At 42.5% G+C, this 11,943-nt stretch overlaps 1 protein-coding gene across 3 annotated transcripts in view; it reads left to right on the forward strand.

Moving 5' to 3' along the window:
* The window catches only part of LOC144595806 (SH3 domain-binding protein 4-like), a 65,762-nt gene extending 54,604 nt beyond the window's left edge, over positions 1–11,158 (forward strand). For all 3 annotated transcript variants that reach the window (XM_078403487.1, XM_078403489.1, XM_078403488.1), the window contains 2 exons: positions 4,521–4,709; positions 9,574–11,158. In XM_078403487.1, coding sequence (XP_078259613.1) covers positions 4,521–4,709; positions 9,574–9,798 — 414 coding nt within the window. In that variant the 3' untranslated portion in view covers positions 9,799–11,158. The remainder of the gene's footprint in view (positions 1–4,520; positions 4,710–9,573) is intronic.
* The last annotated feature ends 785 nt before the right edge of the window (positions 11,159–11,943 follow it).

The following is an 11,943-nucleotide window of genomic DNA, read 5'->3' on the forward strand; positions in this document are numbered from 1 at the left end:
GTCTATTTGTGGTAATTTCACCTACAAATTTTAATTTCCTAGTTACTCTGCATCAGTCTAACAAGTAAGGACCCATGCACTACTGTAAGCCATCTATATCCAAGAATTGTTGTAGGAAGGAACTGCAGATGCCGGTTTAAACCGAAGGGAGACACAAAATGCTGGAGTTACTCAGTGGGACAGACAGCATCTCTGGGTAGAAGGAATGGTTGACGTTTTAGGTTGGGGTGGAAGAAGGGTCTCGACTGGAAAAGTCACCAATTCCTTCTATCCAGAGATGCTGCCTGTCCCACTGAGTTACTCTAGCATTTTGTGTCTCTATCCATGAATTGTTCAAAAAGTGATTAAAAACATTCCTCCTTAGACTTGTAAACATTGTCACGAGCAGCCAGATTTCAGAGGATAAATTAACCTCTTGTTACATTGCTATTGTGCATTAGAAGCAGTCATACAGCCAAGAACCAAGTTTTTTTTCTCTCAGTAACTTTGAACCTTCAATGTCTTTGGTTATTCAAATCATCCAACCTGTTTTGGTCAGCACAGACGGTGACCCATCTCTGTGTAGGGACTAACCCTGATGGTCTATACTATCGTGTACCATCTGTACTATAGACTGGTAATCTCGGCATAGGATGTATCAGTACTCTGAGTTGCGAATATTCTGAGTTTACAATTAACTTATCCGAAATATTGAATATTGTTACTTTAAGCATTAATAGACTCTGCCGTGCCATGCTTTGAAATATCGGCCTTTGTTTCAAAAGTGGGAGTTACCCTAGTCATCTACTTGAGAGGCAAGATATGTTTCCTAATTTGCACACTGCATGCCATTCGGAGTCGTGGGTCCACAGGTGGTGACATTCCTCATGAGATCAGCCCCCTGGAGATAATTTCTCATATTCCAGCCTCAGTGAGATATTCTCTTGGAGAGAAAGGGGAGGAGTAAAATCTGCACTCAACAAACAATGAGCACCGACCGAGCCACACAGCCCGCAGTTTGTTTGGAATCATTCAGCCATTTCCTGTCATTCTTCTGTAGATTGGGAACATGGTTTCATAGGAGAGAACCATATGGCCACTGAATAAACACACGGAAATTGGAGGAACAGCACCTCATATTTCGATTGGGTAGCTTACAACCCAGCAGTATAAATGTTGATTTCTTTCATTTCGAGTAACCACTGTATTCCGTCTTTCCCCCCCCCACTCCCTCCCCCCACTCTGGTCATCCTACCTATTCTGCTGGTCGTATCCTTGTATCCCTCTTGTTATCACACCTCCCCCAGCCAACAATGGGCCATTATGGGCTCCACCCTTCCTGAGGTCATCTGTTGCCAGCTCTGATATGTTCTGGCCTTTTCTTGCCTCTAGTTTATTTCCCACCATCCCATCACCCACTCCACCCCCCCAGAAATAATTTGGGAGATGATGACCTGGTGTTCGTCTGTGAGGGCATGATCAAAGGGTAGGTTTGAGGAGGTGTCTGAGAGCTGACACCTGGCCTTTAGCAAGGTAGAGATCAGCCCGCCAGACTACAACAGCACCTCCCTTGTTGACGAGTTTAATAGACAATAGGTGCAGGAGCAGGCCATTTGGCACTTCGAGCCAGCACTACCATTCAATGTGATCATGGCTGATCATTCTCAATCAGTACCCCGTCCCTGCCTTCTCCCCATACCCCCTGACTCCGCTATCCTTAAGAGCTCTATCTAGCTCTCTCTTGAATGCATTCAGAGAATTGGCCTCCACTGCCTTCTGAGACAGTGAATTCCACAGATTTACAACTCTCTGACTGAAAATGTTTTTCCTCATCTCCGTTCTAAATGTCCTACCCCTTATTCTTAAACTGTGGCCTCTGGTTCTGGACTCCCCTAATAACAATGTTAGGATTGTTCCCAAATAATGGTCAAGAGGTAGGTATGACCTTCTCCCACTCCCACCCCCACCTATTTTTTCTTCTCCCCCACCCCGCTACTTTCCTCCCTGTGGATTCACAATCCATAACTTTTCAAACCTTTCCAACACCAGCTATCTTCTCTCTCCCCGCGCCCCCCCCCCCCCCCCCCAACAATTATTTTGAAGAAGGGTCCCGACCGAAAACATCAGCTATCTATCCATGTTCTCCAGCAATGCTGCCTGACCTGCTAAGTTACTCCAGCACTTTGTGCCCTTTTCTGTATTAACCAACATCGGCAGTTCTTTGTTTTTATATGTTTCTCTACCTTGAAATGTTGCAAAACTGACAGGGAGTATTGCTTTTTCATTAACAATCAATACTTATCAAAAAAACATTGTATTAAAGATTTTTATTGGTTTTGTTTGCAAAGTTCAATTTGGCCTCAACCTCATAAATAAAGGGTTGCAGTTAACAAGAGTTCCAGCTTGATGCAAAGACTCACACTTTTTTTTAAGTTGGACAAGAGTTGAGAGTATATTTGGTACATTGGCAGGTATGTGCAAAACCTACTCTGCGTTAAGTAATTTGAAGGAGTTAAAAAAGAGACGTGAATGAATCAAGTAATGAAAAATGGTGCTTATCAAGTTAATATTTTGTTACATCTACATATTTACAGGCCCACAAAATGTTAGTGGCTTGAGTGAAAAATAGATCTCATTGTACAGGTCAAGGAATGGCTTTAGTGGAGGGAAGCTGTGGACTACAAGTATTGGGGTGCTTTTAACAGAACACAAATTTACAAGCCACAAATCATCATTTTGACAAGTGATACTAACTGCTGATTTTACTCTATCTTGGGCTGGTATTGGATCGAGTGACCATTGATAAAGATCTTTATTCACAAAATGCTGGAGTAACTCAGCAGGTCAGGCAGCATCTCGGGAGAGAAGGAATGGGTGATGTTTTGGGTCGAGACCCTTCTTCAGACCTGAAGATTTGAATGATTGGTAGCTTTAAGAACCTCAGCTGCTCAAGGCTTTGGCTCAAGGACGTTCAGAACAGGGTAAGACAATAAGACAATAGGTGCAGGAGTAAGCCATTCGGCCCTTCGAGCCAGCACCGCCATTCAATATGATCATGGCTGATCATCCACAATCAGTACCCCATTCCTGCCCTCTCCCCATACCCCCTGACTCCGCTATCATTAAGAGTGACTCCGCTATCATTAAGACTTTGATGAGACCTGACATTGCTCTATCAAATAATTACAGGTTTGGGCAGAGTGTCCCTGTTGAAAGATTATTCTCGGCTAAGATAAGGGAGTAGAGGGCATGTGGAGACAATATGAACATGGGAAGAAAATGAATTTCCTGGAGAATGAATTGCTGACATGTGTGATGACTTTTAATTTGCTTTTGAGAGGAAGGTGGGGCAGAGATTGCAAGATGGAGATAACGTGTTTCCATAAATTGCGTGAGTCAGCAAAACAGTTGGTTGAAGCAATACGTAAGTGCTGCAGTGTCACAAGGTCACATCAATTGGAGATAGTGTCACAAGGTCACATCAATTGTTATCAATTGCCCTTTCTGGTCTTTAAAGAGGCCACAAAAGATTCCATGATGGTATCTTGTTACTTGTAGAGATATTCTTTCTCAAACAATTTACTTTCTCAAACAATTTTGATAAAACAGCAAAGAATGAGCTGCTACAAGAGCTCGGGGTATCGGGCAGCATTTATGGAGGCAGAGTTCCTCCAGCAGCTCACATTTTTGGTCCAGTTTTCACTGGTATTTTATGGCTACATGTACCTAGGTACAGTGAAATTCCTCCTTTGCAAACACGTCTGTAAAAATGGTACTGCACAATGGCATATGATTCCAAAGTACAAGAGAGTAATATAGTGGATACACTGACACGGTACACAAGAGTCATCACATTTCCAGCAACATCTTGTACTATTCAAGTTCAAAGTTGTTAAAAATGTAGATTCTTAACTTAGTCATCAGGGCCCATTCACCTGGTGGCTGCACTGGGTTGGAGTTTCAGGGGACATCCTGGGCAAGCTATGTAGTCAATGTCCTTCACCGCTGCTCCCCCGCTCCGTGACTCTGCAGGCCATGCCCAACCCTGGTGCTCTGCCTCTTGTAGCAGCGCCTGAGCCAATCAAGCACCAGTGCTTCAGCATGTTCATGAGAACTTCTCTCAAACTTCTACAGATTAACACTCCCAGACAAGCTTGATGCTTTCTACGCCCGCTTCGAAAGGGACAACACCGATCCAGCGTCTGGATTTAAGAAAGAAGACCGGTTGTTCATTCCCTCGCCCTGCTGTGTTCAGGAGCTGCATGTTCTCTACATTGAACTGGCCACACCTTAGTGTTAATACTCTATTGGCCGTAAGGTCCCTTGGGACATCTGGAAGTTGTGGAGGGCACTGCGCATTTGCAAGTCTTATCTTTTATAGGCTCAGAGATCTTTCCCTCCCCCCCCCCCTTGTCTTTTTCAAGGAGATTGAGGGAAGGGTTGAAAGTGTTTGAATGTCTTTGAGCGTGATAAGCCAGAGGAGCCTTTCATCTGTTTTCGTATCTTAGTGAGAACTGTTGAATTCTTCCTTTTGTTTCTAGGCCTTGTTGAAGCTGGACTGCCAGGGTCTGGTTGCCAGACTTATTCAGGACTTCGTATTGCTCACTACTGCCGTGGAAGTGGCCTCGAGATGGCGAGAGCTAGCTGACAAACTGGCCAGAGTTTCCAAGCAGCAGATGGATGCCTATGAAGCTCCCCACAGGGACAAGAATGGAGTGGTGGAAACTGAGGTGAGCATATTCAGCTTGACAGTGTTGGAGCAATCAGCACTCACACTACCTAGAGTTTGACAACATAGAAATAGGCTCTTTGGCCCATCTCTAGATTCTGTAGCACGGCATTGATAGACTCACTTTTTAAAGCCTACTTTGACTTTTGTGTCTGTTCTTTGAGTGCATTTTGTCCACTCTGTATCTTTCTTCAAATCTTCCAACTTCATACATTGTTCCTCTGGTTGATTATTCAATCTGATATGTTTTTCAAGATGTTAAATTGCCAGTATTTTGCCAGTTTGATTTGGTGAAACAGTTTACAATTTCTCTACACTGGTAACCTGTTGATCCTCTTAAATAACTTTTTTCTGTCTGACCATGTCCACTAATTTAGCGTGGGTTACCTTCTGAAATATTACTTCCATGTCAAAGACTTCCATGTCTCTTTAAACCTATGTTTACAGAGTTTACTGAGTTGTATGCAAAACAAAGCATTTCACTGGGTACACGTGACAATAAAGTATCATGGAAAGACTATCCAAGTCTACGTTTGACAAACACATATATCAAGAAGTCGTCCCTTTCAGTGATAATTATCGTCCAAAGAGTGTCACAGTCAGATTATGAGACCTTCCAGTTGGTGTGTTATGTCATTGCTTAAGACAGGGACCAATTTAGTTCATGATGACATTCAGTAGTCCATTGTTAGACCTCTCCACACTTTGTAGTTTGTTTTGAAATGCTCCTGCAAACACTGGTAAATGAAAGTGTCCTAAGTCATGCAGAGTCTAGAGCAAAATAATTCTGTGTCCAATGCAAACCATTCGATTTTAACAAAGGTGGCTATTTGTGAGTTAAAATATATAAAACTGCAATTGGAGACATTAAAAATAAAAATGAGTTCTAATAAGACGATATTCACCAACAGCATTTGCTGTTTCTCTTTGCCGGATGCCAACTGATCTTCCAAGTTACAAAACTGTGGACTGTCTGGTCTCGACCCAAAACGTCACCCATTCCTTCTCGCCAGAGATGCTGCCTGTCCCGCTGAGTTACTTCGATTTAAACCAGCATCTGCTGTTCTTTCCTACACAAACCTCTGGATGATTGGTGAACCTCAATGAGCTGAACAGTCATGTAGTCAGTGTGCAGAACAGGATAAATATTTTAAAATAAAATAACTTGTGAAAACATGGCCACTGTCTCACCAGTGCATTATGAATGTTTCCTGGAGTGATTTAATGTGACACTGGTGTCCGATGGCCCTGATTGCAAATGTAGAGTGCCACATGAAGCTCAAGTGTTAAATGGTTCCCATAGATTCCCACTTCTGTGGAGCCAGCAAGAGTGTCCTCCTGACTTTGCAAGCATTGCTAATTAACTGACAAATCAGCATAGCTTTGGGACAACCTTGGGGGAAACTAGAGCACCCAGAAGAAATCCAGGCAATCACAGGGAGGAATGTTCAGACTCTATACAGCCGACACCTGATGTCAGGATCGAACCTGGATCTCTGGCACTGTGAGACAGCAGCTCTACCGTTCTGCCACCCTAATTACTCCTGAGCTTGTTGGACCATTTCAGTAACTTTGTTGCTTGTCTCCCTTATCCTCTCTTCCAACTCTGCCAGCCGCACTTTCTGATTTCTGATTTCAGCCGAGTGTTACAAGCTGTAGTGACCTGCATCACTTCCTCTTTGAATATCCAGATATGTAAGGAGGTAGATTGCATAGTTTCCCACCCTAGGGGTGAGTTCATGTTACAAACAATAGGCAAGGGATTTTAAATGTTGCAGACAAAGAATGTGTGATGTGTACTTTTTCCCAAAGACCATGGATCTCACACTGGCTACAATTATGGGCGGCACGGTAGCGCAGCGGTAGAGTTGCTGCTTTACAGTGAATGCAGCGCCGGAGACTCAGGTTCGATCCTGACTACGAGTGCTGCACTGTAAGGAGTTTGTACGTTCTCCCCGTGACCTGCGTGGGTTTTCTCCGAGATCTTCGGTTTCCTCCCACACTCCAAAGACGTACAGGTATGTAGGTTAATTGGCTGGGTAAATGTAAAAATTGTCCCTAGTGGGTGTAGGATAGTGTTAATGTACGGGGATCGCTGGGCGGCACGGACTTGGAGGGCCGAAAAGGCCTGTTTCCGGCTGTATATATATGATATGATATGATATGATAATTTTAACTGGCAATGTTTAATGTGCTCAGTCTGCTGCTCTGTCTGACATGTATGTGTTTGACCTTCAACAATAACAATCAGGGTTATTTACTAATCCTGGACAGCTGTTAAATGATTGAACCTGTATAACACCTGCTCCAGATGGTTCTTTGTTGCTGGACTGATTACATGCTCTCTTAGCCTAAAGCCAATGTCTCGGACACGGTGAAAATAAACAGGTATTTCTGTCACGCCATTCATCACAGGTAAAGTCATACAGCACAGAAACAGGCCCTTTGGCCCAACATGTCCATGCCAACTAAGATGTCCCATCACAGCTAATCCTATTTACATTTGGCCCATATTCCTCTAAACCTATTCTATCCAAAAAAAGCTGTTCAAATTCCTTTTAAATGTTGTTAATGTACTTGCCTCGACTACTACCTTTGGTGGCGCATTCCATATGTCTTCCAACCTTTGTATGAAAAAGTTACCCCTCAATAGTGAGAGGATGTTTCCACTAGTGGGAAAGTCTCGGACTAGAGGTCATAGCCTCAGAATTAAAGGACATTCTTTTAGGAAGGAGATGAGGAGAAATGTCTTTAGTCAGAGGGTGGTGAATTGTGGAATTCTTTACCACAGAAAGCTCTGGAGGCCGTCAGTGGATATTTCTACGGCAGAGATAGATTCTTGATTAGTATGGGTGTCAGAGGCTATGGAGAGAAGGCAGGAGAATGAGGTTAGGAGGGAGAGATAGATCAGCCATGATTAAATGGCGTAGATTTGATGGGCTGAATGGCCTAATTCTACTATTCCTTATGACATCAGGTTCATGTTGAATCTTTTGCACCTTGCCTTAAACCTAGGCCTTGTAGTTCTTGATTTACCTACCCTGAGAACAAGGCTCGCTCCATTCAACCTAGCTATGATTTTTTTACACCTTTATTAACTGATATTTCTTAGTTTCCTTAGCCTCCTGCACCCCATGGAATAAAGTCCTAGCAACATCCTCGTAAATCTTCTCTGCTCCCTTTCCTGCTTAAAATCGGTGCGGTATTTTCTTACGGTCAGCAGGATGTTTATAATTAACTTGACTTGTGAACCTGCGTAATGTTAGCCCCATGTTTCTAAGTGGCCTGCTCTGTTTGACCTTTCCATCCTGTCACTGATAAACAGGTTGGTCAACGGGGCAGGAATTCATCAGAATATACAGGATGCCCCAAAATAACCATGAATCAATTACATCCTGCTGTGCAGATGTTTAATAGCATACTTACATTGAGCAAGGACCCAGAAACAACTAGATGAGGTGATTATTTTGACCATAGTTGTATCTGCAACTGAACCCAAAGCTCAGGATTGGACTTCCAACAGCTCTGTGTGATATTAGGCAACCTTGGTGCCGATTTAAGGTTATGGGTATTTGGCTGTTGGGAACAGCAATGCCATGAATGTGCTCGGGAAATGTTACCCTGAGTTAATGTGAGAAGTGGAATTTTTGTTTTGATTGTGAATATCCTGATGACCTCATGAAACTACTGCACCAATAAATATTTCTACGCAAGAAGCATGAGTAGCCCACGTAGTCCCTGTTCCTGTTGAATTTGTGTAAAATCTGCTACAACCTGAACAACCTGCACAACGTTTTTTATCCCCCATTTCTAAACAGCTTGTTTATCTAACAAATGATTACCCATTGACTCAATTAATAACGAGAGGATTTCAATACAGGAGCAAAGAAGTCCTTCTGCAGTTGTATAGGGCCTTGGTGAGACAACATCTGGAGTATTGTGTGCAGTTTTGGTCTCCTAATTTGAGGAAGGACGTCCTTGCTATTGAGGCAGTGCAGCGTAAGTTCACGGGGTTAATCCCTGGGATGGCTGGACTGTCATATGAGGAAAGATTGGAAAGACTAGGCTTGTACTACTGAAGTGTAGAAGGATGAGAGGGGATCTTATAGAGACGTATAAAATCATAAAAGGACTAAACAAGCTAGATGCAGGGAAAATGTTCCCAATGTTGGGGGAGTCCAGAACCAGGGGGTACAGTTTAAAAATAAAGGGGAGGCCATTTAAAACTGAGGTGAGAAGAAACCTTTTCACGCAGAGAGTTGTGAATTTGTGGAATTCTCTGCCACAGAAGGTAGTGGAGGCCAATTCACTGGATGAATTTAAAAGAGAGTTAGATAGAGCTCTAGGGGTTAGCGGAATCAAGGGATATGGGGAGAAAGCAGGCACAGGTTACTGATGTAGACGATCAACATTGATCACAATGAATGGCGGTGCTGGTTCAAAGGGCCAAATGACCTGCACCTATTTTCTATGTTTCTATACTTTATGTGTGGGAAGGAACTGCAGATGCTGGTTTAAACCGAAGATAGACACAAAAACCAAAGTGACTCAGTGGGTCACTTACTCTGACTCTCAGACTGAAGAAGGATCTCAATCTGAAATGCCACCTTTTCTCCAGAGATGCTGCCAGTCCCGCTGAGTTATTCCAGTTTTTTGTGTCTATCTTCAATCCATACTTTAGTCTGGCTTCACCTTTCTCGAGGAGGTTTCCAAGCTGCCAATAGAAAGTAAGAAGATTTGCAGCAGTGATCCAATGGAAATATTCTTTGCCATTTGAAGGGTTGCAATGCATTAAAAAAAAATTAAAGCCCAAAACGAGTGCTGTCATAGAAAATAGCAGGACTAATTAGTTTATTCCCTTCCAGGCTATGTGGAAACCAGCCTATGACTTCCTGCTGACATGGAGCGCACAAATCGGAGACAGCTACAGAGATGTGATTCAAGAGCTGCACATGGGGCTGGATAAAATGAAGCATCCCATCACAAAGCGGTGGAAGCATTTGACGGGAACCCTGATCCTGGTCCATGCTCTCGATGTCCTCAGAGCAGCAGCATTTCGTCCCTTGGATCAGGATGACGCTGCCATTTGAACCATACTTTCACCTCTTCAGTGAAGATTCAGCGAGAGCAGAGAGTAGATTTGAGTCAGTCGGCCTAATTTCTAATTCGTGCCAGCTGCAATAAACCACCCTTACAACTCTGATGTTGCAAAGAACCTCCATTGTCAGTTTTATGGCACTGTATTCAAACTATTGCCATGAATGGTAAACATCAGTCTGGCTCCTAAGACTTTTTTTAAGAAAAGAGCCACCTGATATTGGGAGTAAATTCTGATAGCTTGTTTTGCACAAAATCATTTGAATTTTATATAGGGAATGGGCGAATCCACCAGTGATTTAGTAATACAGCTCCTCTCTGTTAAAAGAGGTTAGGTTCCTATAAACTCTCTTTGTTAAGCAATAATTCATATGTATGAAGGTATAGTAAACCTTTAACCTTTGTGGCAGATACCAGCTGTCTTGGATGGTGAGAAAAGAAGTCAGAAGCAACTCAATACCCTTATGTAAGGATGAAGTTAACCAAGCTAATGTTGAGGAGCTCAGATAAACATCATTCCTCCAGTGGCCACTGGAGTAGGAAGGATGACAGCGAGTGCTCGAGAGATCTCCCCTCCCCCTCCTGTTTTTGGACAGTTTATTATTTCAAAAACACCTCCCCATTGCCCTGATCGAAAAATCATTAAATGTTACTTGCTTTTATCGATTTATGCTTAAAAGCTAGTTTCCAAATGTGTTCCCCGCCCTTCATTGTTAGAAAGGTTTGTTACATAAATGTCCGCTAACGGGGCGAGCTGTCGTCAAAATTCTGATGAAATTGCATTAATATTTTGAACTCTTTAACAATTGTGTGATAGTGTAAAAAAGGCTTAACTTTCACTGCTAGATTTTCTTTCTTCTAAAGAGCACTATTTTACTGGGTACTATTTTTAAATGTGTCAAAGGACTGAGCAATGTTCCAGAATTATTCTTCATTCCACATCCTAAGAAATTTGTTGAATAGTTTTTAAGCTTTGTAAATACAGCAGGAGCCTTAACTACCTCAGGTACGTCTTAACCTTTTCCAAACCCTCCTTTAGTCATGATAGCTCGATCCTTAATTGCCTCCATTGCAACAGAAGCATTTCTCTGTGGTGGGCTGTGTGACATTCCAAGTGTTTGCCTTAAAGCTGTATTTGGAGAGCTGCAAAGGGAAATTGGACATGTCAAGACTTGCTTGCACTTTGATCTGGGAAGCTGGCCCCAGTTACTGCATACTTAAACACTGACAAACCACACTGCAACAGTTATTAACAAGCCAAATCTATTCTGTAACGCCATCCAGATATTGATCAGTTGCCAATCAAAAGTAGTGATTTTTATACAAATAATGTAGATTGATTGAAGGTGCAGATAATTGGAAAGTGGGGGGGGGGGGTGGGGGTGGGGGGGGGGGGGTGGGGATTGCAGACAAAGAACTCGGCATGTGTGAAGGTTGGCCATGTTCTCAGAATGCAGCAGTCCAGGATCAACTGTGTACTTTAAGGACAGTGGGTGTCCAGCCTGTGCACATACTTGTGGAGGATTCCAGCTGAAAGAAACAAAAATATTTTAATTTATCAACTTATTATTGAAAATCATAACCTCAATGGGTTTCCCACTGATCTGTGCCACAGATAACTTGACTTCAAATGCATTCTTTTCTCGGTAGGTCATCTGTATGACTGATTTATTATATGCTTCTCCTTCCATTGACCTACTAATTCTTGATAAATATATATATATTGAAATTTCTTTTTTTGAAGGTGCAGTTGCTTATGACTTTTAATCAAAGGCTGGATGGATAAACAAAGACACTGATCTCAGTTGATGGAATTATTACCTTGCAATATTCTTAGTGTATAATTGAACCCTAGTGTTTTTTCTCTTTGTTAATGACATTGAGTTAATTATTGTCACAAAATGCTGGAGTAACTCAGCAGGTCAGGCAGCATCTCAGGAGAGAAGGAACGGGTGACGTTTCGGGTCGAGACCCTTCTTCAGAATTCAGAGTTCAGAGTTAATTATTGTAATCATTCCAAGTGAAGTATTAAAGACTGCACTAATTGGTGCCAGTGAAGCTGTCAATAATGCATAATTTAGGAGGCACTTAGTGTTTTTCTGTTGAGATTAGAATCCAAAACTAATTTTCCCATTTGT

The sequence above is a fragment of the Rhinoraja longicauda genome, chromosome 8 (genome assembly GCF_053455715.1).
Source record: "Rhinoraja longicauda isolate Sanriku21f chromosome 8, sRhiLon1.1, whole genome shotgun sequence".
Taxonomy (NCBI): Eukaryota; Metazoa; Chordata; class Chondrichthyes; order Rajiformes; family Arhynchobatidae; genus Rhinoraja; species Rhinoraja longicauda.